General features: G+C 32.0%; 4 protein-coding genes across 5 annotated transcripts; 2 read left to right on the top strand and 2 right to left on the bottom strand.

Moving 5' to 3' along the window:
* The first annotated feature begins 1,162 nt into the window (after positions 1-1,162).
* Positions 1,163-2,202, top strand: LOC105804122 (uncharacterized). The gene is made up of 2 exons (XM_012636616.2): positions 1,163-1,276; positions 1,387-2,202. The coding sequence occupies exons 1-2, from the start codon at positions 1,269-1,271 to the stop codon at positions 1,967-1,969; spliced, it is 591 nt and encodes a 196-aa protein (XP_012492070.1). The 5' UTR covers positions 1,163-1,268; the 3' UTR covers positions 1,970-2,202.
* A 2,440-nt stretch (positions 2,203-4,642) lies between these two features.
* LOC105804132 (protein FAR1-RELATED SEQUENCE 12) lies at positions 4,643-7,988 on the top strand. 2 transcript variants are annotated; one of them, XM_012636623.2, is made up of 3 exons: positions 4,643-4,814; positions 6,095-6,517; positions 7,614-7,988. In XM_012636623.2, exons 1-3 carry the CDS (start codon positions 4,782-4,784, stop codon positions 7,833-7,835), a joined length of 678 nt encoding a protein of 225 aa, XP_012492077.1. In that variant the 5' UTR covers positions 4,643-4,781; the 3' UTR covers positions 7,836-7,988. The 2 variants fall into 2 exon arrangements, with proteins under 2 accessions (XP_012492077.1, XP_012492085.1); XM_012636631.2 differs by lacking the exon at positions 4,643-4,814 and adding an exon at positions 5,420-5,578.
* Positions 7,989-8,122: 134 nt separating this feature from the next.
* LOC105804159 (calmodulin-like protein 3) lies at positions 8,123-8,978 on the bottom strand. The gene has a single exon (XM_012636654.2). It carries the CDS (start codon positions 8,629-8,631, stop codon positions 8,173-8,175), a length of 459 nt encoding a protein of 152 aa, XP_012492108.1. The 5' UTR covers positions 8,632-8,978; the 3' UTR covers positions 8,123-8,172.
* A 4,894-nt stretch (positions 8,979-13,872) lies between these two features.
* On the bottom strand, positions 13,873-14,564 carry LOC105804185 (uncharacterized). The gene has a single exon (XM_012636683.2). It carries the CDS (start codon positions 14,503-14,505, stop codon positions 14,038-14,040), a length of 468 nt encoding a protein of 155 aa, XP_012492137.1. The 5' UTR covers positions 14,506-14,564; the 3' UTR covers positions 13,873-14,037.
* Between the last annotated feature and the right edge of the window lie 9,024 nt (positions 14,565-23,588).

The raw sequence follows: 23,588 nt of genomic DNA, 5'->3' as shown, positions 1-23,588 counted from the left end.
TACTATTTTTAAAAGGAAGGTAGGAGAAACCTCTTGATCATTGTTACTATTTTTAAAAATATTTTAGTTTATTATTATCAAAAATATGATTTATTGTTTTATTTTAAATTTTTTTTAAATAACAAACAGTCCTCGTAGATGGTAAACACCAAGTTCCATCAACACGACAAAGGCTTTAGCCTCAGCATCAATAGAACATTATGACACGTTGACAATTGGCTTTGTCACAACTCAAGTACAACATAAATGGAGTGATTACAAGCACTTAACACGATAAAAAAATTGGCTCTGGATAGTCCAAAGCGGCGAGCAAAAATCGACACAAGAATCGAGCATTCACCAAACTATAGAGGACGACAACAAAACCATCCTTAAAATCACTTGTAAAAGTAAGATTCCATGCACAAGCAAGACTAAAAATCATGCTACAAGAGCATACACAAACTTCTAAAACTAAAAACTTATTAACCAATGGAAAAACAAACAAAAAAACATATAAAACTTAAGACAACATTGGGCCAAATCGACTCGTGAAATCATTTATTATTCTAAAATATTCTAGAAATAGAAATAAATTAAGAAGATGACGAAGAGCCACCCACTCTCCAAGAAAAACTACTGGTGGCCAATGGAGTTTTAGCAAATGATAAGTATCATTATCTATCCATCACAACTTATGAAGGTAACAAACATAACTACAAAATAGATCTACAAATTAAAAAAGAAAGAAGACATTTAGAGTGAATGTGAAAATGAAATAAATAAAAAGTTAATGGAAGGGAGAAAAAAGCGAGTGGTAACCAAATTGGAGACTGACACTGCCGCTGAGCAAAACAAAACTTGAAGAAAAAATAGAAATTTTTAGGGACGTTTAATACAACCTACAGTGATTTTTGAAGTATTTTGGAAATTCTTTTAAAAAAATATTACATTATTCAGTTTATTAATCATAATAATATATAGTAGATCAAATACAAACCCTTAAAACTAAAATCCGAATATATTGATTAAATTACTATATATGGCGTCTACTAGGAAGCCAATCGAGTGGATCCTTGGGAACATTTCCTTTCTATATTATGTCTTTAACTTCTCTGGTTTATCAGAGAATAAAAAAAGGGTATCAAACACCCAGCTTTTCACTTTTTGAATATTATACTATCTTCACCATTATTTTACTTAAAAATCAAGGCATGTGCTTGAATGAATCTATAAAAAACCCTTAAGCTAGAACGGCCAAATTAGACCAAGAAAAAGGGAATTCAGCAATGTCAAGGTTGGCTAATGGCTAGCTTCTCTTCCATGTCTCATTATGTTTACTTATACGTTAATTGTTTTGGTTTGTATTAATTTTTATCCATAATTTTCTTTTTCACTATTTTACAGTGGAACCGGCGATCCAGAAGCTTCCACCCCCAGTGATAAAGAACCGTTGAATAATGTGCGAGAAATTCACCAGAAAGCGTTAGATGACCTTGTGAACGTGAACTCGCTCTTCACGCTGGCCGTCTTCGTGGGGTTATCGATGGCACGTCAAGGCGAGCGTAGCCTCGAGAACCGCACTGAATGCGACGCGGATGTGGGGAACGCGAGGCGGCTGGTGGTGAACGAAGTGGTGTCGTTCGCTTGCTTCCTGTTGTCGAGCCTGGTAGCCAAGGCACTTAAAATCCATGTCACCATTTGCCAAGAAGAGGACTTCAAGGATACCCGTAACCAGATTGTGAGATTCTCAATGCTGATGTTGTCGGTGTGGGCGTCGGTTTTCGGATGCATATTCCTTACGGTATCCATGGTGGATGTGATCCAAATCAAGGTGGGAAAGCTTTCTTGTAGGAGTGTCCATGCATGGAGGGCTGCCGGAGCACTGATTGCCATTGTGCTCCTTGCGCTTTCTATTTACGTCCCCTTTATGATGACTGCAATATTCACTTCCGTCAAGAAAGTTCAAAGAAAAGTGGGCAAGCAATAAACCATTAACAATGAATCATCATCATCATGTTCAAATATGCAATATTTATTCTTTGTTTCTTAAATAAACGTGTGGAACTCGCTTAGGAAAAGGGTTCAAATAGAGAGGGTCTAAAGAGTCCATTTTTTATATAATTTAAGTGTTTTTTTTAATATTTTTATCATTATAAATTTAGGGGAACATAATGAGCAAATTTAATCTATAATATCAATAAATAATTTTTTATTTAATTTATGAGTTTGTATTTAGTATATTGACTTTATTTTTTACTATTTGTAAAATTATATTATATCATTATAGAATATTTGTCAACCCATTAACCTATTCACAATGTATATGTTTAATCTTTAAATTTTCACACACCTTGAATAAAGTGGGTATTGAGGAAGATTGGTCATATATTGACATAATGATATTTTTAGTCCTCTAGCTTTACAAAAATAAATGGTTAATTTAGCCATCCATTTAATTTTTCTGTCTCTTTTAGTCTTAAATTTGTATTGTTTGTCAAATCACCCCAAAATAGATGATAAGTTAATTTTGTTGATGTGGCATACACGTAGGTTACCACGTGTATGTCACATTAGCAATTAATTTTTTAAAATATATTTATACTTTTTAAATAATTCTATTTTAAAATAATTTTTGAATTTTAATTTAAAATAATAATTAATTGTTGAAACCACCTAAATATCACGTCACAAAGTTAACAAGCATTAACTTTTCAACCATTTTAGGATGATTTGACAAACAACATAAATTTAAGAACTAAGAAATAAAAAAATAAAAGAATAAATAATTTTTAAAAGTTAGAATGCTTAATTATATACTCATTTCAATATAAATTTTGCAATCATTTTTCATCTTCTCTCAATTTGATTTCTCCTTCGTACCAAATAAAATCATGCGAATCATTTTATTTAGAAAATTATAAAAATAATCATTCAATTATTTTTATTTTTATTTTGGTCACTTAATTATTAATTTTTTCGAATTAGTCATTTTATTTTTTAAAATTAAGGTCCGTTTGTTTACATGTAAAAGGTTTTACGAAAAATATTTATGCATTTTCCTGTGTTTGTTTCACAGAAAATCAACGGAAAATGACTTACAGGTCAACAGAAAATAAGTCTTTTTCTTTGTAAAATGACTTAGGCTCCGTTTGTTTCACTGAAAATGGCTTCCGGAAAATGATTTTTGGAAAATGACTTACTTTTTTGGAAAAGCTAATATTTTCTGGTGTTTGGATGAATCTATGTAAAATATTTTCTTTTGTTTGGCAGGTTCTTTAAAAATATTTCATAAAAGTCGTTTTCAATTAAATAAACATACATTTGAATTTTTTTATTTTTTCATTGTTTAATTGAGTTTATTTTATATCTATAATTTTATATTTTACATTGTTTTTACATATATTAAAAATATTTTGTTAAATTTAGGTTCATTGCAACGATATTTTTTAGTTACATGACCACCAACTGAGTATTTTTTTTATTTAAAAATGTGACATTAACAAAATTGATAAATAAAAAAACAATGTCAGCAGTTGGACTTGATTTTCAAATCTGGAAAGTAGATGGACTAAATTCTTGAAAATAAAAGTACGTAAACTAAATTGCAAATTTGTGAAGAGTATATAGACTTATGACATATTTTAACATTTATACTACAAAACATTTATTATTAATATATTTATAATTGTAATAAATATTTAGTATTAAAATATTAATATTGATATTTTCAATAATATGTGAATAATATTATTTAAAATTATTATTTTTAAAATTTACTATTAAAATAAAATTTAAATATTAAATAATTTATTAAAATAATTAATTATATTAATTATATTAATAATTTATTACATGACTAAATATAAATAATTAAATACCTATGTTTAATAATATTAAAAATATAATATTTTATATTAATATTTTAATAATTTTAAATATTTTTAAAATAAAATAAAATTTATTTTTAATATAATAATATTAAACTTGATTTAAGTTAATTTTTATATAAAAATAAAATTATCTATTAAGGAGCTCTTTTCCGGAAAATGACTTACGCTTTTCAAAAGGGTTAATTATTTGACCAAAGAAATTAATTATATTAAAAACAAAAGTAAAAAAATTGCAACTTAAAGAGAAAATGTGCCCGGCTAAGTGTGTTTTCTTGCTAACTGTGCAGAAAGCGCGCTTAATTGATACACTTTCACACACTCTCTCCAAAAAACAACTTATTTTCCTAAATAAAATTAAAAAATCTAAACGTCTAATTAAAAAAAATTGACATGTAAACCTTATTTATCCTTAAGTTCCAACTCTTCAATTATTAATTACAATATTATTTAATTATTGAGTCAATCTGCTAAAAACATCATGACTGAATTATCTCTATATATATCATTACGAAACAAACTTAACGTAGGTTTGGATGGACAATACGTTTATCTGCGGTTAATATAAAACAGTAATAACGATAAAATTAAATACTATAATAATATTATAACGTGAAGCAAAAAAATAAATCAAATACACCGCACCAAACCCTACCTCACCGTCCATCCCAACCCAACATTAATCAAGAGCCTCCAATTATTTTATCATATGAGCATCACTATAATCAAACGCATTATTTTGTCTTCTGCTATGTATTATATCTTCATTCTATGAAAAATAAATTACTAACGCATAGTAATCGAACGGTTGACAATCCATCATCTTCAAATCGAGCCGGGCCTTAGTATTCCTTTTCGCCTTTCGGCTGCATCGGATCAGAGAATCAATCGCGACTTTCAAATTATCTTTGGATGTCTCTCGGATCAGAAGAAACTCTTCATTCAGTAAGTTTTTCCCTCTAAAATTTCAACGCTGCGATTCTTATTTATTTATAATCTTCACTTGAAATAACCCACCTAGATTGCCTCCAATAATTAATTCACTCTAATCTTACTCTAACACACCCATCTCTTCTCGGAGTGAGGAAATACGCGTACTTGATAGTTAATTTTTATGGGTGATCTTTCTTTGAGGTTAAGAATTTTAGGGTTTTTCTTGACAGAAACTATTGGGAAACAAATGCTTAATTTTGGAGTATTCAAAATTTAATGACGGGTTTTTTTTCTTTTAAGGAAAACAAAATTGTAATTGTTGGTGCGATTTAGGATTATCTGTCCAATGAATATAGTTAAGTTGGATTGTTCTGCCTAAATACCCTACCCAATCTGTTTTGTTGTAGTTGGATGGTGGAAGGAAGGAAGAAAGCCCTGTAGAAAAATGAAGGAAAGGGTTTTGTATATGATTATGGTGATATTGATTTTGCAACGAAGATTGGCTAACTAATTTTATGGAATTTAGTTACCTATTGATGCTGCATTTGTTGTGCTCAGTTCTGGTTTTTATGAATATACCATTTTGGTAAAGGTATTGTTTCATGTCCCTATACGAGCTGCGTTTCATATTCTGTTATTCAGGTCCTCACTCAGTCCACTAGACAAAGGAATAGATTGAATTCTACAGTTACCTCAGTTAATCATATGTCTCTTTGTTGTTCCTGTTGCCAAGTCTTGGTTGAAGAACTGTCTAAATAATGGCATTCCAAATAACGGTATTGTTGTCGTCATCCTATACTTTTAATTTGACACTTTCATCTAAGGAATTGGGTTTTAAGCATCCTCCTTATCTTAATTAGTTTATTTCCTTTTCTTAGTCATAGCTGAAACCAAAACAGTAGGATCTTGAGCATTTCCTTGTTTCTTTCTTTAATATCCATCGGCAAGTTATATCTTTTGTATGTTTGTGTAAATTATCACTTTCACTTGATTCTAGAATTTTCTTGTTGAGTCCTTTACATCTTTGGATTTGAACCCATTCCTACTAGTGGTCACTGAATTTAACGTGCATATCTTGTGGTTCATCTGACTACTTGAAAAGTTTTGAGAACTGTTTCTGACGTGTCATATGATTTGTTGCTAGCAAATTATTATAAAAATTATGATTTGCATAGCATGAAAAGGCACCATACTATTATTTTCCTTTTTAATTATATAAACTTGTCATTTTGCTTGATGTAAAAAACGAGGTTAGAAGGTCTGATTCTTTTCTTTTCCTTTTTTGGTAATAGTGGGATTTGGACAAAGAAGGTGGGAAAGCAGACAGCTCAGTTGAAGAAAAAACAGCTGAACGAGAAGGAAGCGAAATCTTAGAACCGTATGTGGGTATGGAATTTGAATCTGAAGATGATGCTAAGAAATACTACATAGAGTATGCCAGACGGATAGGATTTATGGTGCGAATTATGCAGCGTCGTCGTTCGGGGATTGATGGAAGAACACTTGCTCGTCGTCTAGGATGCAACAAACAGGGTTTCTCTCCTAATCATAAGGGCACACTAGGACAAGAGAAAAAGCCACGTCCTAGTGCACGAGAAGGTTGCAAGGCAACTATTTTGGTTAAGATGGAAAAGACTGGAAAATGGGTTGTTACAAGATTTGAAAAGGAGCATAATCATCCCCTTATGATCACAGCCAATGGATTCAATACCACGGTGAGGTTCTATCAAGTTTTATATAAGGAAAATACTTCAAATTGTTTTATATTATATATTATATTAGTCTCTCATTCCCAATAAACTTGTCGCGTTTTGACTTTTAGTCATCAATTTTTAAACTTTGATAAAAAATATAGTTAATTAAAATATTAAAATAATAAGTCAATGTTAAAAAAGTTTGACCCAAAAAGTCAATTATGACAACTTCATTTGGACTAAGGTAAAAGGAGTATATATATATATCAAATAGAGTTTAAATGTCTTGAACTTTGTTTTTGAATCTTATACTTGAGATCATTGAGTCTTCCTTTATTTTTGTTGTTTTTACTTTCTTTGCGCATTAAGTAGAATGTTCCTATTTCTAGTTTTCATGTTTTTGGCTTGGTGCTAATTGTTTGACATGGACAATTTCAGCTTTTCTTAGTAAATATTATATAGAGGGCAGATATTTTTAGATAATTTAAAATTGTAGAATATGCTGTGGGGTGGGTGAAATTTTCCCTCATTGAGATTAATGGCTGTGATTGAATTTTTTCGGTGACCAATTATTTTCTAGAATTGAACATAATTCCTGCATAAAGTTTGTTTTATAATATATGAAGTATCAATGCTGCGTGCCCATTGGTTAAAGCTGGGGATAGATGATAATTTTGGTGTTACAACTTCTGTTTTTGTTCCTTTGAATTGGTCATCACTGAAAATGCCCCTGGAAGCTTTCTAATTTATAGATGTGTTTAAATGAAAATAAATTCTCCTATGTATTGGACTAGGATATTTGATGTCATGCAATACCCTGCTTCTTGTTGAACTAGCTTCAGGAAGAGTATAAGTGCGCTGAGTGTATCATTAACACGCTTTCTGCACAGTCACATTATAAGCTTTCTTTGGGAACTTAGGTGCTCTTATCTGATATGTTGAAGGATGATTCTCTGATTGTAAAAGTAGGGACCTTTTCTTTTCTTCTCTTGTTAGCCGAATGTAATTATTTGCTAGTGATTGTTAAATATCTATATACTTGCAAAACAGTATAACATTCTTCCGTTATCATTCACTTTTGCTGCTGGCAATGATTGGCTTTTTTTTGAGTTTTTAGGGTGATAAGGACAAGAAAATTGAAGAACTCACGATGGAGTTAGCGCATCAAGAGCAATTATGTTCAGCTTATCGAGAAAAGTTGTTTGCGTTCATTAACAATGTTGAGAAGCAAACAGAAGAACTATCTTCAAAGATTGAAGTTATAGTAGACAATGTTAGGAAACTCGAAGCTGAAAGGCAGAGATTTACGCACCGTAGCGCAGGTAGCCTTGGTATTTAACTTGACCAATTAATGATATGATTAGATTTGTATATTTGGTTTCTTGGAAGCCTTTAATCATGTACAAAATTCTTTAGGATCATTTTGTTATAGTCAAGATGCTTAACATTTGACATTGTGCAATGAAACTAAAAAGCGTCTTGTTAGATGAAATTGGAGCTTCATGATTCTCTTGTGGATTGATTTTGCTAGTAAAAAGGTGGAAAATAGAAATAGTTTTGTAATTTTGAACAATTTAGTTGTATGATTAGAAATTAGATACATTAATGTCAAACCAACATCTCTTAATATTTCTATGCGTACATAGATGCACATATATATATATGTACTTTGACTATTAACTTGAACTTAAGGCAGCAAAGCCACCACCTTTCATCATCTGCTGGAACTCCTTGAAATTAACCCTACCATCTCCATCTGCATCCACTTTTGTTATCATATTCTTGCAATCCTCAATAGTTCTTCCCTGCTTCAACCCTAATGATGATAGAACCGACCTCAACTCCTCAAATGTGATGAATCCATCTCCGTTTTGATCGAAGACATTAAATGCTTCCATCATTTCTTCTTCTTCGTTCCTCTCATTCACCATCATTTGGTACAATTCACCAAATTCATCGATATCTACAGAACCATCTCCGTTCACATCAATGCTATCAATGATTTGGTTTATTTCTTTATCGGAAATAAATAAACTGAACTCCTCGAGTGAATCGCTGAGCTCTTTCTTTGTGATCTTGCCATCTCCATTCTTATCAAACATTTGGAACACCTTGCGAAGCTCAACTAGATCCATTTCTTTTATCAAACAAAACTAAACCCAAACCAAAATACACCACCTTAGAGCAAAAATGATAAGGGAAAGATGAAAATTGGACTATTGAGAGAGATGGGAAAGGTAATTAACAAGGAAAATCAATGGAGAATTAGTGTTGATTGTTGTTTACAATTGTGAAGAAAGAAGAGAGGGATATAAAGGATGCACACTAAAACAAGCCTAACGAAACCAGTTGTTAATAAAAAAGAAGGTGAGAGGTTTTCCATTTGTGGATGTGAAAAGCTTTTTAAGTTAAAAAAGTGATAGAATTGGGCTAAAATTAGGCATATGTTCGGTCATTTTAGATTAGTTCAAGTATTGGACCGTTAATAAATGGAGGCAAAAATGCTAAACACTTGGAGATGTCATTGCCAACCAAGGTAACTTCCAGAATACTATCATCTTTTTATTTAATAACAACAATAATAATATATTATGATTGGATTTAAACTCACACAATAAAATTTTAAATTTACCACTTAACCACAATTTCATTTTGATATATTTTATGAATTTTTATTCTAATATACACAATTTATTATTACGTATATATTAATAATATTATTTATTAAGTTGATGTCACAAATTAACTTAACACCCCATAAATAATTGCGGTACATTTAATACTCTTAATCTATATATTTATGTGTTTAAATTTTATTTTACTCACAAATTAATCTAAATATAGTACATTAATTCATTTCAAACTATATATGTGATAAAATTTCTAATGTGAATTCAACATTTTATTCAAATCCGATTCAAATTAAATTAATTTTATCCAAACTTTGTCCAATACATCCTCTTACCTCACTTTTTAACTTTTTTCTTACAATTAGTTTAATTTTAGAACAATCATATTTAAAATATCTATTAAAAAATATTAATTAAAAATAAAAAGAGAATAATTAGTATTAACCAAAAAAAAAAAACATCATACTCATCCATCAGAAAGCATTCTCTGCTAGTTCTATTTAATTTACAGATCAGAAAGCAGAGTAAATTGTTTACAATATGATTTCCAGTTCTCACCCATTGAAGTTTACCCTAATTGGTTCTAAAAGTGAGTTTATTTACCTCCTAAATGCCATTCCTTCTTATGCTTTGGGTTTTTCCTACATCATGTAAAGATCCATCTTTATATCACAATTCTTCTGCTGCTTCGTCCCATGCCTCTTCTCTTCTACCCAATATTTTAATTGTCTGGATATTTCAGGAGTAATGTTTACAATCCATATTGATACAAGGAAAGAGGCCCAAATTAAGGTACTTTGAAGTTTGAACAACCCGTCGCGATCCTTCCAACCCAAAATTTCTATAATCCGATCAGATGTAGCTAAAAAACAATGATACTGCTAATCTAAAATAAAGATTCAAATCTAGAATCTATCAGAAAAACAAGTTTTTATGGTGTATAGGAACTAAATCGTGCTCATCAACGGTACTTGATTCTCATAATTTACACGCTACTATGTTACATGTTGTGAACAATCACGCTTTCCAGATCTCACCACTAGGCTTTTAGAAATGAAAACAGCTGTTCATGTGTAAATAACGCAAGGGAAAAAGAGAGAGAAATGTATTCCAACCATGTGCCCGACAAGATCAGTGAAAGAGGGATCAAATTGGGCGAGTAAGTCGGAAATCAAATGGAATTTGGTGATATAGCAAACGAAGAAATTGCCTCAAAACAAATTCGTCTTTACGACGGTTTTGGGACAGAGTGCGTTTGCATTGATTTTTTTCTCCATTTTTGAAAAAAAATATAAAGGTGAATATACCAGTAGTAAAAGGGCCTGAAAAATCAGGGAAAATTTATCAGATTCAGGCGAGTGATACTGGCTGAGAATTTAGATATCGCAAGAAATTTCAATTATTTGATTGAGTGGGTCGCTTCCATCTACACCCAATCAAGAAGCTGACTTGCTTTATCCTTCCTTCAACATGAAAACACACACACACACACACACACAACAAAAAGGCAGAGAGAGGGACGCTACCGAGAACAGGATGAGAGATAAGGAGGTAGGATGCTATATATAAGGAATTGAAAATTAGGGTTAGGGTTCAAATTTTAGCTCGTGGTCGGAGTTTTTTTGAAATAACCAGAGGCCCAAATTTCCTAATGTAGTTTAGATTGAAAAGGCTGGCCCAAGTAAAATTGCCTTTTGCATTCATTTACCAAAATTTGTTTCAATAAAATACTTATTTTTAAAAAATTATATTGATGATTTTAAAATCCATGAAAAAAATTCAAAATACTATCATACCCTGATACAATATATTTTTAAAAATCAGTAAATTAACATTATTAAAACACACAGAACAATCTTTTTAATCCTTTGGAAACTTGTTTTGTCATAATGTTACGTGTTATTATTATTATAATATAATTAGGCATTTCATTAATTTTGGTTATTATTATTTAGTTAAATTTAATCCTTAACTTTTTAAAAAGAGTCAAATTGTTTTTTAATGAAAATGTTGATTAAAACATTAAATTTTAACGTTGTTGACGTGATAATTCCTATGACAGTCCATATGTGCATCATGCTAACATAATATTATTTGTTTTAGATGTCACGCCAATAAATAATTCAAAATTTATAAAAAAAAATACATCAAAATTAAAATTTAAAAAGCCGGTCGAGTTTTGGCTAGATTGGCATGAACATTGTTGCCAATACAATAAGACTGGGTTTGAGTGCGCTGAAGTGCATTATTCTCCTATTTATGGTTGGGGTTGGGGAGAAATTATGAGTAATTCTAAGCATTATGTCAAAAAGAATAGATATAATCAGAACTTAAAATGAGATTGTTCAAAAAAAAATTAAAATATAAATTTTCAAAAATTAGCATAGATTACACACTCTTTCAGTCAAGTAATACCCCTTAGCCTTTATTATAGTATAGCTAAGTAGCTAAGAGCTTCTGGTAATTTAAAAACGTAGGGATCGAGTTGTTTTGCGTTGAGAAATGTCTTCTGTTATGCAAACCGTCGTATTTAAAAATTTAACATTTTAATTAGTATTTTATTTTTATTTTTAAATTTGATTTTGACTCTTTTCAAAAGGATTGAGGACCAAATGTAGCTAAAAAAAGAATAAAAACTAAAATCTAAACATTAAAAGCTAAATTTAACATTATATAAATTATAAGGTATGAAAATTTTGTTGGGCCTAAAATTATATTTACAGATGTATAAGTTATGTTTTTTAGCTATCAATGGTCTACCATTGGTCCATACTATTAATATAAATGATTAATATACCATGAGAACATTAGCCATTTGCACCACAGGAAATTCATGAGGTGAATATGTCATGCAACAAATGATCTATATGACAAAGAAAATTACTATTGAGATGACAAAGCAAGGTTCTCATGTAGCATAAGTGGTTTTGAACAATATGACTACGTAAAAGAGCTTTGTAGAAGCAAAGTGAGCATCAGCAGTACATACTTTTGCAGCTAAACAAGCAAAACAAGCAAGTGTAATGCCATTTCGCAAATCAATTAAACATTTTCTTTTCTTTTTAATTTCTCAAAAATGCTAGAGGCACCATCCAAAATCTTACAACCAAGCTAAACAAGCAGGTGAAATGCGTTTCGCAAATCAAACTAGTGCAAAGACACAAGTCCTCCTCCACTACACTCTCAGACACCTACATTGTTGAGTGAGGGACATCCAAGTTTTCTTCCACCATTCTCATCTAGTAGAACATTAAACCATATCTTGGTCTTGGAGTTCACATGCTCGAATTTAAACAACATTAATCATTATGACCATATCTATAATATAAAACATGTTGAGATCTACTTTGGGAAAAAATCTGGAGTATCTTGAGATATGTACATTGAAAACCATCGAGTAAACTGCGTACATAGAACCTAATGGGACTCAAAGGAGTTCCAATCAAATGCACCCCTAACCAGTTAAGAGTAAAAAGGATTCCATTTTTACTGGGAAATAGTAATTCATATAAGTATTAGCAGTACAAATCCTGAATCATATTCTTCTCATCTTATTCTTTCATTTATCATAAGCCAAATCTTTCAACTTCAAATAATAACTGAAGAAAAAGCACTGACTGGTACAGAAAAACTAAAAGTTCCCAAACTCTCAAACCCTTTAGTGGAAACAAAATGCATCTAAAAGCTGGCCTTTAGCTTGGAATGCACAAGTAATTCAACTTATGGATATTTTAGCTGAACTTCTTTTGTTTGTAACCTATAATATTTCAAACCCATCAGATATTTCAGCTCTGCTCTGTACTCTTGAGACATAAGCTAATCTTGAAGGGGATTATTGGAGATAAACTATCAGGTGAACTGTTTGAGGCAGTAGGTTTTCTCGTGTTACTAAGATATCCAATACCCCATCATGTGAAACGAAAATGCAATTTCTGACATGGTCATGGACTAGCCAGAGAAGCGTAAGCAGTCTGATGCTGTACTTATCCAATTTATTCCATGCATGGAGTCACCAAACAAAAACACTTCTTTTCTCTTAAAAATTAGACCATGTTAAACCATATGTATAACCTATAATCATTTACAATTTAACTAGGCTCTGAGGAAGTAAGGTGATCAAACCTTTAGAAGGAATGAACCCCAAGTTTCCATCAAACATCTTTGTTACCTCAAATTAACAAAACCAAACACCCTCGAAAGGAACCATCATTCTGCTCTTTATTTACTAGAGCTCTAGAAAATCTATTCGTCTACCGAATCTTTAATACTTGAAGAATAATCTCATATTCATTTCAATCACAGTTTCCAGGAGTTTCCCTCAGTAAGGGGTGCCTATAGTGGCACCACCTCTAATCCTTCATTCAGTTTAACTAGTATCTCAGATAAAATTCTGAGATGGTTCAAACCAATTCAAGTACCTAGGAACAAAGTACAGCTTCACCCAGGAAACAAGGTCAAGATAAGTAGAAGGCTGCAACGTTTGTTCTCCAGTCAGGCAAAGGATAAAAAGGGAAGCACAATGCTCAAAGTTTCGTAATAGCTTCCTCTAAGACCGTTGCTGACATAATGTGGTGAACAAAACCCAGGATTCTTCGTTCCCGTTACACCTAGTAGCATCAAGCTTTAACCACGAGAAAAATCCACTAAAACTAAATGCAATTTCCAAATAATATTAGAAACTTCTATATTACTTCCCTAGACTTTCCAGCAACCTGATAAACATAAGCATTGAAGAAAACCCAAAAAAAACACCAAAATCCATAGAATAACTTGCATTTAACTTCGAAGCGACCCAAATTACATGGAAAAAAATCCGTTTCTTTCAGAGTACCAAAATTACTATTACTCCCATAAAAACAACAGAAATACATTAGAAAGCACCCTCACTTCCGTCTAGTTCTATATATATTTTTATGGAATATCCCACGGCTTAGGCTCGGGGACAGCGACAACCATACCTTGGAGCTGAGGCGTAAGCACGACCTGACACCCAAGCCTGGAATGCTTGTTCAAGATACGACCCCTCGAATTCCTTACCAACACATATTCCTCATCGTAGGTACGGGGCGGAAGCTTCTCGAGCCATTCCTGGGCGATGTTGACCTCGCATTCGGCGGAGCAAGCATCAATCTCCTCGAGCCGGTGAGACGCCGGATCAATCAGCCCGCTGTTAGTCAAGGCCCGAAGTAAGCTGTGGCCGGCTAGGCCCACAACCTCCCGCTTTTGGCCTTCTGGGTCGATGGCGAAGAGCTTGACGATCCTGTCGACAACCTTCTTGGAGGAGGACAAGGTGGCGGAGGATCGGGTGAGGATGTGGCAGGATACAGGTGGGAGACGGTGGATTTGGGAAGTGAGCTTTCGGATTGTTGAAATCGCCATTTTGGGGGCAGAAAAGGTTCAGTTAAGTGGGCTTTTTAGAGTTGTTTTTCCTTTCCAACAAATCAGTTTGGTTAATCGGAGCTTGTTCTTTGCAAGGGTAAATTGCAAAGTTAGTCACTTATCTATAGTCTAAATTATTTTTTTAGTCATTAAACTTTAAAAAATTACGATATAATCATTAATATTATTGATTTATTACAATTTTATCATCAAGACTTTAACTACTTAGAATAGTGTAACAGCAAGCTGACATGACATATTATATCATCATTGTAAATGAAATTTTAAGTCAAATTCTATAGTTTGTCGAATACTTATTTTTTCGCATAAATACGACAATGTGATTCCCATGATAAAAGTTGAGAAAGTTATTTTTCTATGTAGGTTGAAAATTTTAAAATATTAAGACAAACTTAACCGAAAAAAGAGAAGAATTTATTGTCTCCTCCTCCTACTTGATTTTCTTTATTACTTGAAAAGATTTTTTCACAATTAAGTGTTTTTTCCTAATTTTATTTTTTATATGCATATTTAATCATTTATATAGTATACCTTTCACATATTATTTTTATTTTCTATCGTTTTCTCTCTTTGAATTTGGTATATTAATTGAAATTCAATTTTATTATAGTTTTATGAATATTTACAAGTAAAAGGGAAAAAGGTAAGGTTTAGGTTTAACTCGCTTTTTAATCATAACTTTTTGCATGATTTACCTTTAAATTATTTATATTGCTCAGAATAATGACTAGAAACAACTTCTTGTTATATCCTTATGAGTTAGTTTTAGCTAAAATAAAATGTGATTTAAAATATCTTTTAAATTTATTCCAAAGCAAGTTTATATATTATTATATTTAGAAATATATACGTAAGACAAATTTGAAACAACTTTACTTTCAATTAAAATTATAAATTAAAAATAATTTTAAAAGCATCAATTAGAATTTATTATTAAATATTTAATCCAGATATTTGTTGAGAATAAAGTTTATTATAAAAATTAAATAGATGAATATTATCTTTTATTTAATAATGATAAATTTATAAATTATTGTTGTCGAAACCGTTCTTTTGAAAAACAAAATTTTTAGGTTGTCGACTTTAAAAAAAATGAAAATTGAGAGTCGCCACCAATATTTTATTAAGGTGTGATTGGATCACCTAAAAAACGGCTTTGGTCTACGAGTTTTAGAAAAACGGATCCGGGAGTCAGTTACGTTCGAAGAAGGATTAGCACCCTCGTAACGCCCAAAATTGGTACCTAGTTAATTAATTAGTGTCTTAAGGTCGAAAATTTTTAAAAATATAATCTTTAGCAAAAACTTAAAACGTTACGTATTAAGACCTTTGTCATTTCAAAGAAAGAAAATGTCACACCCAATGCGTTAGGGCACAACATTCTTATTTCCTCAAAAATGAATTAGGCCAAAATACTCGTGTAATAAAAATTTAAAAGAATATCCATTTATTCAAGATTTAAGAAATCGCGGCCCAATACGTTAGGGCACAATTCCTCTAAAATCTCAAACTCGGAATATTTCCTTTATTATTTTTTAGAAAAATCTTCATTTCGAGAAATCAATGCATCACATCCAATACGTTAGGACACAACGTGTTGAATTCCCAATAATGAGTTCTTATTTTTTGATTAAAGAGAAATGCTCGATCGTTAGATTTAACGAAGAAAATCGGAACCCAATACGTTAGGGCTCAATTTTCTTGAAAATCCTAAATACGAGTATTATCTCTATTTTAAAAATTTTCTATTTTTAAAATCGAGTAAAAGATGATGTAATGTTATATTGAATGTGTGTATAAATGTGGCAAAAACAAATAACAATAATAAATCGACAATTGTATAGAAATAAGATAAACAAATAAACAAAATTTAAAAAACAATGACATGCAAAGTATCAAATAAATAAGCAAAATAAAAAAATATGAAAACATAAATCAACAAACAAATGAACAAACAAAAAAAAATATATATATATATAAAGGAAAGAGAGTGCATAATATATACATTGAAATTATGGGAAAAAATATAAAATTTATAAAAAAGATATATATTTATATATGATACATTCATGAGAATAAAGAAAATATACATATAGAAATTATAAAATGTGGATAGAAAGTATAATACATATATACGTACATATATATATATAAGTTAATAAATATATAGATCATAAAGATAATGATTATATATATATAGAAATTATAAAATATGTATAGAAAGCATTATATATATATACGTACATATATATAAGGTAATAAATATGTAAATCATAAAGATAATGATTATATATATATATATAGAAATTATAAAATATGTATAGAAAGTATAATATATATATATACGTACATATATATATAAGGTAATAAATATATAAATCATAAAAATAATAATTACATATATAAACTTAAAAAAGAAAAAAGAAAATATTTTGAAATTAATTAATTCTAAAAAAGGACTAATTTTAAACTGTAATAAAAAAATTAGGGCAAATTCACAAATAATTGAAGTCTCAAGGACCATATTGAACGTGTAAAGAATGCAGAGGGGCTGGAAAGGAAATTATCCTTTCTCTTCTAAACGACGTCGTTCACATTAGGACTGAATTGAAATTGTAAATAAATTAGAGGGCAAATTTAAAAATAAAAAAACTCAATTGCAAAAATGTTAAAAATAAAAACGACGCCGTTTTGCTATTATTATTAAAAATAAAAGATTTTCTAAAAACATTTCATTTCTTTTTTTTTTTTAAGAATAGAAAGCAGAGGGGGAAACTCTCTGCTAGGGTTTTCTTTAACCCAAACTCCCTAGCCGCCACAACCACTTCGGTGAACCCGAATCTCCCCTCCGGTTCTGATTTGGCAGTAAACAGGGTTTTGTCTTCCTCCAGACAGGTAAGTATATTCCCCTCTTTTACTCTTTTTTGTTTTGCCAAGGAGAAAATAATAATAAAAATAATAATAATAATAATAAAATAAAATAAAAAAATAAAAGAACACAGTAGAGAAACGCAGAGAAAAAGAAAAAATGGTAAATCACCTTCTTCTTTTTTTAACTGTTAATCGTTTTTTTCTTTATTCATTTTTTTCAAAATCGGATCCCCCCAATAATGTATCCTCAATGGCTTTATATAGCCATAATAAAAAAATATAGAAATAAAATCTTGTTTAAATTGATTTGGTTCTCAATCTTTTGATTTCTTTCCATTACATTGATTTGATTCTCAATCCTTTGATTTCTTTCCATTACTATTTTGCTTCCTTTTTTGTGTGCAGATGAAGATTTGGGGAGGCGGCTAGTGCGAAGATCCTGGTTGCGGCGCAAGTTCATCCTAGAAACCCTAGGGTTTCTGATTGTTTGGGCCACTGGATTTGGGGTTTGGTTTTGGGCCTCTGTTTGATTTGGGCCACATAGGCCCATTTGTAATTTGGGCCTTTTTGACCCGGGCAAAAATAGGGTATTACAGCTGCCCCTCTTTGCTCGTTATCGTGTAACAGGAACGAAGCAAAGACTTAAAAATGCCCAATTTTGCCCGGTTGTGCTGGATCTCGGTACTCTTCTTTCTTCAAGTAACCTCATTCTTTCCTACTGTATCTTCTACTCCACTGCAATGTCAAGGAGATAGGATTTATACGTTGTAGTTTCTCAAAATTTGCTATTTTTTTTAATCTGCTCCACTGCAACTTCAGGGAGATAAGATTTATAGCTTCAACTTGATCTACTGCAGCATAAAGATGAATTTGATGCGATCTACTCTACTATAATTTCAAAGAGATAAGATCCATCATTTTAATCCGCTCCACTATAACTTTAGGGAGATAAGATTTGTTTACTTTCAACCTATTCCACTGCTAACCAGGGAGATAGGATTCTCAATCTTCAGCCTATTCCACTGCTGACCAGGGAGATAGGATTCACAATCTTCAACCTATTCCACTACTGACAAGGGAGATAGGATTCACAATCTTCAATCTATTCCACTGCTACCTAGGGAAGTAGAATTACTAGCTTCAATGTACTCCGCTGTAACCACAGAGAGGTAAAATTCGCTATCTTCGATCTGCTCCGCTACTGCTTAGGGAGATAATATCTGAAATCTTCAATCTATTCCACTGTTGTCCAGGGAAGTAAAATTATTGACTTCAATGTACTCCACTGTAACCACAGGGAGGGAAAATCTGCCATCTTTAATCTGCTCCGCTACTGCTTAGGGAGATAAGATCTGAAATCTTCAATCTATTCCACTGTTGTTTAGGGAAGTAAAATTACTGGCTTCAATGTACTCCATTGTAACCACAGGGAGGTAAAATCTGTCATCTTCGATCTGCTCCGCTACTGCTTAGGGAAATAAGATCTGAAATCTTCAATCTATTCCACTATTGTCTAGGGAAGTAGAATTACTGGCTTCAATGTACTCCACTGTAACCACAGGGAGGTAAAATCCACCATCTTCGATCTACTCCACTACTGCTTAGCGAGATAAGATCTGAAATATTCAATCTATTCCACTGTTGCCCAGGGAAGTAGAATTACTGGCTTCAATGTACTCCACTATAACCACAGGGAGGTAAAATCCACCATCTTGATCTGCTCCACTCTTGCTTAGGAGATAAGATCTGAAATCTTCAATCTATTCTCATTGTTGCCCGGGGAAGTAGAATTATCGGCTTCAATGTACTCCACTATAACCACGGGGAGGTAAAATCCGCCATCTTGATCTGCTCCCTCTTGCTTAAGGAGATAAGATCTGAAATCTTCAATCTATTCCACTGTTGTCCAGGGAAGTAGAATTATTGGCTTCAATGTACTCCACTATAACCACAGAGAGGTAAAATCTGCCACCTTCGATCTGCTCCGCTACTGCTTAGGGAGATAAGATCTAGAGTCTTCGATCTGCTTCGCTGTCGGCGCCGAAAGGCAAGATCTGCTATTTTTAACCTGCTCCGCTGCAACCCAGGGAGGCAAGGCTGGTGCCTTCGATCTGCTTCGCTATCGGTGCAGGAAGTAGGGGTGAGCAAAACTCGATTTGACTCGAAAAAATCGAAAAAAAATTCAAATTTCGAGTTAAACGAATCTAGTTATTCGAGTTAATCGAGTTATTCGAATCAACTCGAATATTTTTTTCGAATTTTGAGTTCGAATCGAGTTGAGTTTTCGAATTCGAATAACTCGAATAATTCGAATAATTCGAATATCAAACTATAATATTTTACATTTTTACCCTTTAACTCCCAAACCTTTTTACTTTTCCCTCAAAACTTTTACTCCTTCCCACTTTCCCCCCAAAACTTTTACTCCCCTCCCCTCCCAACCCCCCAATCTACCCAAAATCTATTTCCCACCAAAATTTTACTCTCCCATTTATTTTTTCTCAAAATTTTACTCCCAAAAACCCTCAAAACCTTTTATTTTCCCCCAAAATTTTTACTCTCCCACTTTTCCCCTAAAACTTTTATTTCCTTCCCATCCCACCTCCCATCTATCCCAAACCCTCCCCTCCAATTTTTTAATATTTTCCCTCCAAAATTTTACTCCCCCTATTTACTTTCCCTCAAACTTTTATTCCCAAAACTTTTATTTTTCCCTAAACTTTTACTTCTCACCCTTTACTCTCAAATAAAAATCAAAATTATCCAAAAATCACTAAACATAAATAGTAATAATTTTATTTATATCTACTATTTATATTATTAAATTAAATTTCACATTTTATATTATTTATATTATTGAATTGTTTAGTCATATTGAATATTTATATTAAAATTGAATTATTAATTATGCCATAAAATATTCGTGTTAAAATTTTAAATTGGTATCAATTTCACATTTTATTTTAAAATAAATTTTATTAAAAATCATATTTTTACGTTTAATATATTTTTAATTCTAAAATACATAGTGACAAGAATCAAGATAATTGAAACAACTAAGCAAGCAAAGAAGCTAACCAATATATAAAAATTAATAAATAAATTATGAAGTGATGAAAGTTAATAAAAAATTTGATTAAGGTGGACAAATTTTATTACGATGGGTGACAATGGTTACAAGGACCCAAAATTATTTTTTAAAATTTAACTCGAACAAATATATTCGATTCGATTCGATTCGAATTCCATCTCACTCGACTCGATTCGAGAAAACTTCAAATAAAGTTAGGATGATAAAATGAGATTTGAAAACTCGATTAACTCGAAAATTTTCGATTCGATTCGATTCGATTCGATCGAATGCTCACCCCTAGCAAGAAGGCAAAATCTGCTATTTTCACTGATCTATTCTCTGGGGAACATGACCTGTATAATGAACCTAATTATGCCTAATGATTAGGATGGCATAATCAAAATGCATCAAATGCTCCTAACTAGACATGTGTGAATGAATGCAAAATTTTATTTTTCCGAGAATGATCCCGCTTAGGTTGTCATTACTCGAAGTTTATTAAGGCTTTGTGACTGACGTGCTATAACGCCTTCTTGCTTGACTGGATTTTCTGAAGAAACATTTAGCCAGGTTGCCCCCACTGTAAATCTCAAAGTTTAATCTATTAGGGCACAAAAATTCATACCATCGTTCTCCTACTGTAACCCAAGGGTATATAACTTCTTCAATCCTCTCCTATCACAATTCAAGGATACATGATCTAAATTTTTCTGGTCTCTTACACCATTCCCAGAGTATCGTACCAAAGGTTCATGTGCAAATGAAGGCTCTCTTCTCTGAGGTAACCTCTTCCTATTGTCTGGTGATCATTACTTGCTTGTTCATTTAAGCTTTGTCACCAAACTGACATCTTGTCATGTTGTTCAATCAATGTTTTTGACAACAAAATCCCAAGAGAAAGTCTTAATTTAGACTATTCCTTCTCATATTTCCAGCCTTTATACTTGGTGCTTTCTAAACAATAGTCCTGTTTCAGGTTCCTGTATTATTTAGAAACTTCTAGAGTAATATGCAAAACCTCCATTGTGAAAGTTTTATTAGTCCATTAATTATTATTCCAATGCAACATGCTTGCGAAAAGGTCATAACAATGGATAAGAATAAAGTTAGTTTTGAGCATAACTCGAAAGGAATAAATTATCAAAAATAGTAAAGAAGGATAACAAAGAAATTGATTGGGAATGTGTATCTTGGAAAAGAATGAAGTATTCCAAGAACAAAAAATTCAACATAAATAGTATAAAAATTGGGTGCCCTAGATATCGCAGCTTGAGCTTCTCTATACAAACTTTCTGAAGACCATTCTGAGTTTGACATGAGTTTAGGAGATCTACAGCGCTTTGTCAATGCCCCAAGATGTCGTCTACCCTTTTCTATTGGTTCAAGTATAACAATATCATCATATGCCCCAATCTGATCAAAATTTAAGTTGCTCTGATAACCTCATGCCCCATTCTGATCAATATTTGAGCCACCCTTTTCGGGTTTTCAACTCAAATCCCCTTTGGTCTCAAGGCGTCCTTTGCGGATTTTCACATTGGCCTCTCCTTTTTTTTTTGAAATATTTTTTATTGAATCTGAACTCGTAAGATTAGGCATGTCCTTGTTATCCCTTCTGATCAAATTCGATGCTTTTCCGAATAAAGCCTTCCACATAAGGTCCTTCCCAGCTTGGGATGGAGTTCTTTTTGTATGGAAAGGATCTTCTTCAATACCAGGTCCCACTCAAGGAATTCTTTAGGGCGGACCTTTTTTGTGAGCTCGCATCATTTACTTTTGGCGCATTTGACCATGACGGATAACTTTGAACATTCTTCCTCAATCGGTATTGGATCCAAAAACTCAGAGAGAAAGAATCTTGTCTTCAATAGGCAAAACCGCAATGGACCCAAGAGAAAGACATTGTCCTGGTAGATTTTGTTTTTTTTTTTTTATTTATTTATTTTTTGTTTTTTTTGTCATCCCCTTTTTGGCGATATGGCATTAATCATGAACAGACTGCAAACTTTTGATATTGTGCTGTTGTTTAGTACATTGTCAGATAGGATCCTTTTGGCGTTCTATACTGATTCTTCACGAATTTGCTAACTGTCGACTTTGTGACATTGACATATGAAGCAGCTTCCACCCATTTAGTAAAGTAATTGACGACCACAAAGATGAATCAATGATCGTCAGAGTCTATTGGCTAGATTGACCAAATGACCTTTATGCCCCACATATGGAGAAGTTAAGTATCCTAATGATTCTTTGTAGGGTAAGATCCGTTTCTCGACTTGTTCTACCATCCTTAACAAGTCCGGAAATAGGCTACAATCTATGTCATTTTCAAAGTCATGAGATCCCTCTAAACACATGTCTCGCTCAAAAGGAGATTCTGAGTCTGTAGCAGCGTCACTCATGTCATTGATATCCAGAGACCTATAGTAAGTACAAAAGAATATACAAAGAATGTACGAATTTAAGAATGATTATTTGTACAATATAATTATGAATGTGGAAGAAAATCTAAAAGAATAATTATAAAATATATTGGCTCAAAAATGAATGCAAAGATGTATTTTATTAGAATAATGACGTTCAGACATGAGCCTATTTCGCAAAGGAATTTTTATCATTTTTAGGCTAAAAATAACAAAATTGTTCTGAACATTACTATAAATAAGCTCTAAAAAACTACAGAGATTTCTTCCGCAGTTCAATTACTTAGAACACTTTTAAGTTGATAAGGGCGAATATTTTCAAGGAACATTGCAAATTGTGTCTTCAAAAATGGCATTGATGTGAACGCCTCTCAACATTTCTTTCTACATCCCATTCACCCCCATTATCAAATGTGATTGGGTAGCGAATTTTCTGCACTGGATGAATCGCCAAATTTGACAATGCCCATACCGATAAGCCTTTTAACCACTTTTTTAAAGGTAATGCAATTTTCTATAGAATGCCCCGTAATTCCTGTATGATAATCACATTGTGCACTTGCATCATGCCATTTGGGATACGGGGGCTGTGGAGGCTTCACATGTAAAGGAAAAAAATAACATGCGCATTGAATAAGCTTTGATACAGCTTTTTGTACGACATTGGAATTAGCGTAAACTGGAGCTTTTCAGTA

Source organism: Gossypium raimondii, chromosome 7 (genome assembly GCF_025698545.1).
Source record: "Gossypium raimondii isolate GPD5lz chromosome 7, ASM2569854v1, whole genome shotgun sequence".
NCBI lineage: Eukaryota > Viridiplantae > Streptophyta > Magnoliopsida > Malvales > Malvaceae > Gossypium > Gossypium raimondii.
Note: the sequence above shows the minus strand (reverse complement) of the source record. Positions and strands in the feature narration are given on the sequence as shown.

Bases quoted from the DNA above. Each gene is read 5' to 3' on its own strand.
- LOC105804132 (XM_012636623.2), top strand. From the start codon at position 4,782: ATGTCTCTCGGATCAGAAGAAACTCTTCATTCA. The intron at 4,815-6,094 runs GTAAGTTTTTCC...TTTTGGTAATAG, and splicing joins CAGAAGAAACTCTTCATTCA to TGGGATTTGGACAAAGAAGG. The intron at 6,518-7,613 runs GTGAGGTTCTAT...TTGAGTTTTTAG, and splicing joins CCAATGGATTCAATACCACG to GGTGATAAGGACAAGAAAAT.
- LOC105804159 (XM_012636654.2), bottom strand. From the start codon at position 8,631: ATGGATCTAGTTGAGCTTCGCAAGGTGTTCCAAATGTTTGATAAGAAT.
- LOC105804185 (XM_012636683.2), bottom strand. From the start codon at position 14,505: ATGGCGATTTCAACAATCCGAAAGCTCACTTCCCAAATCCACCGTCTC.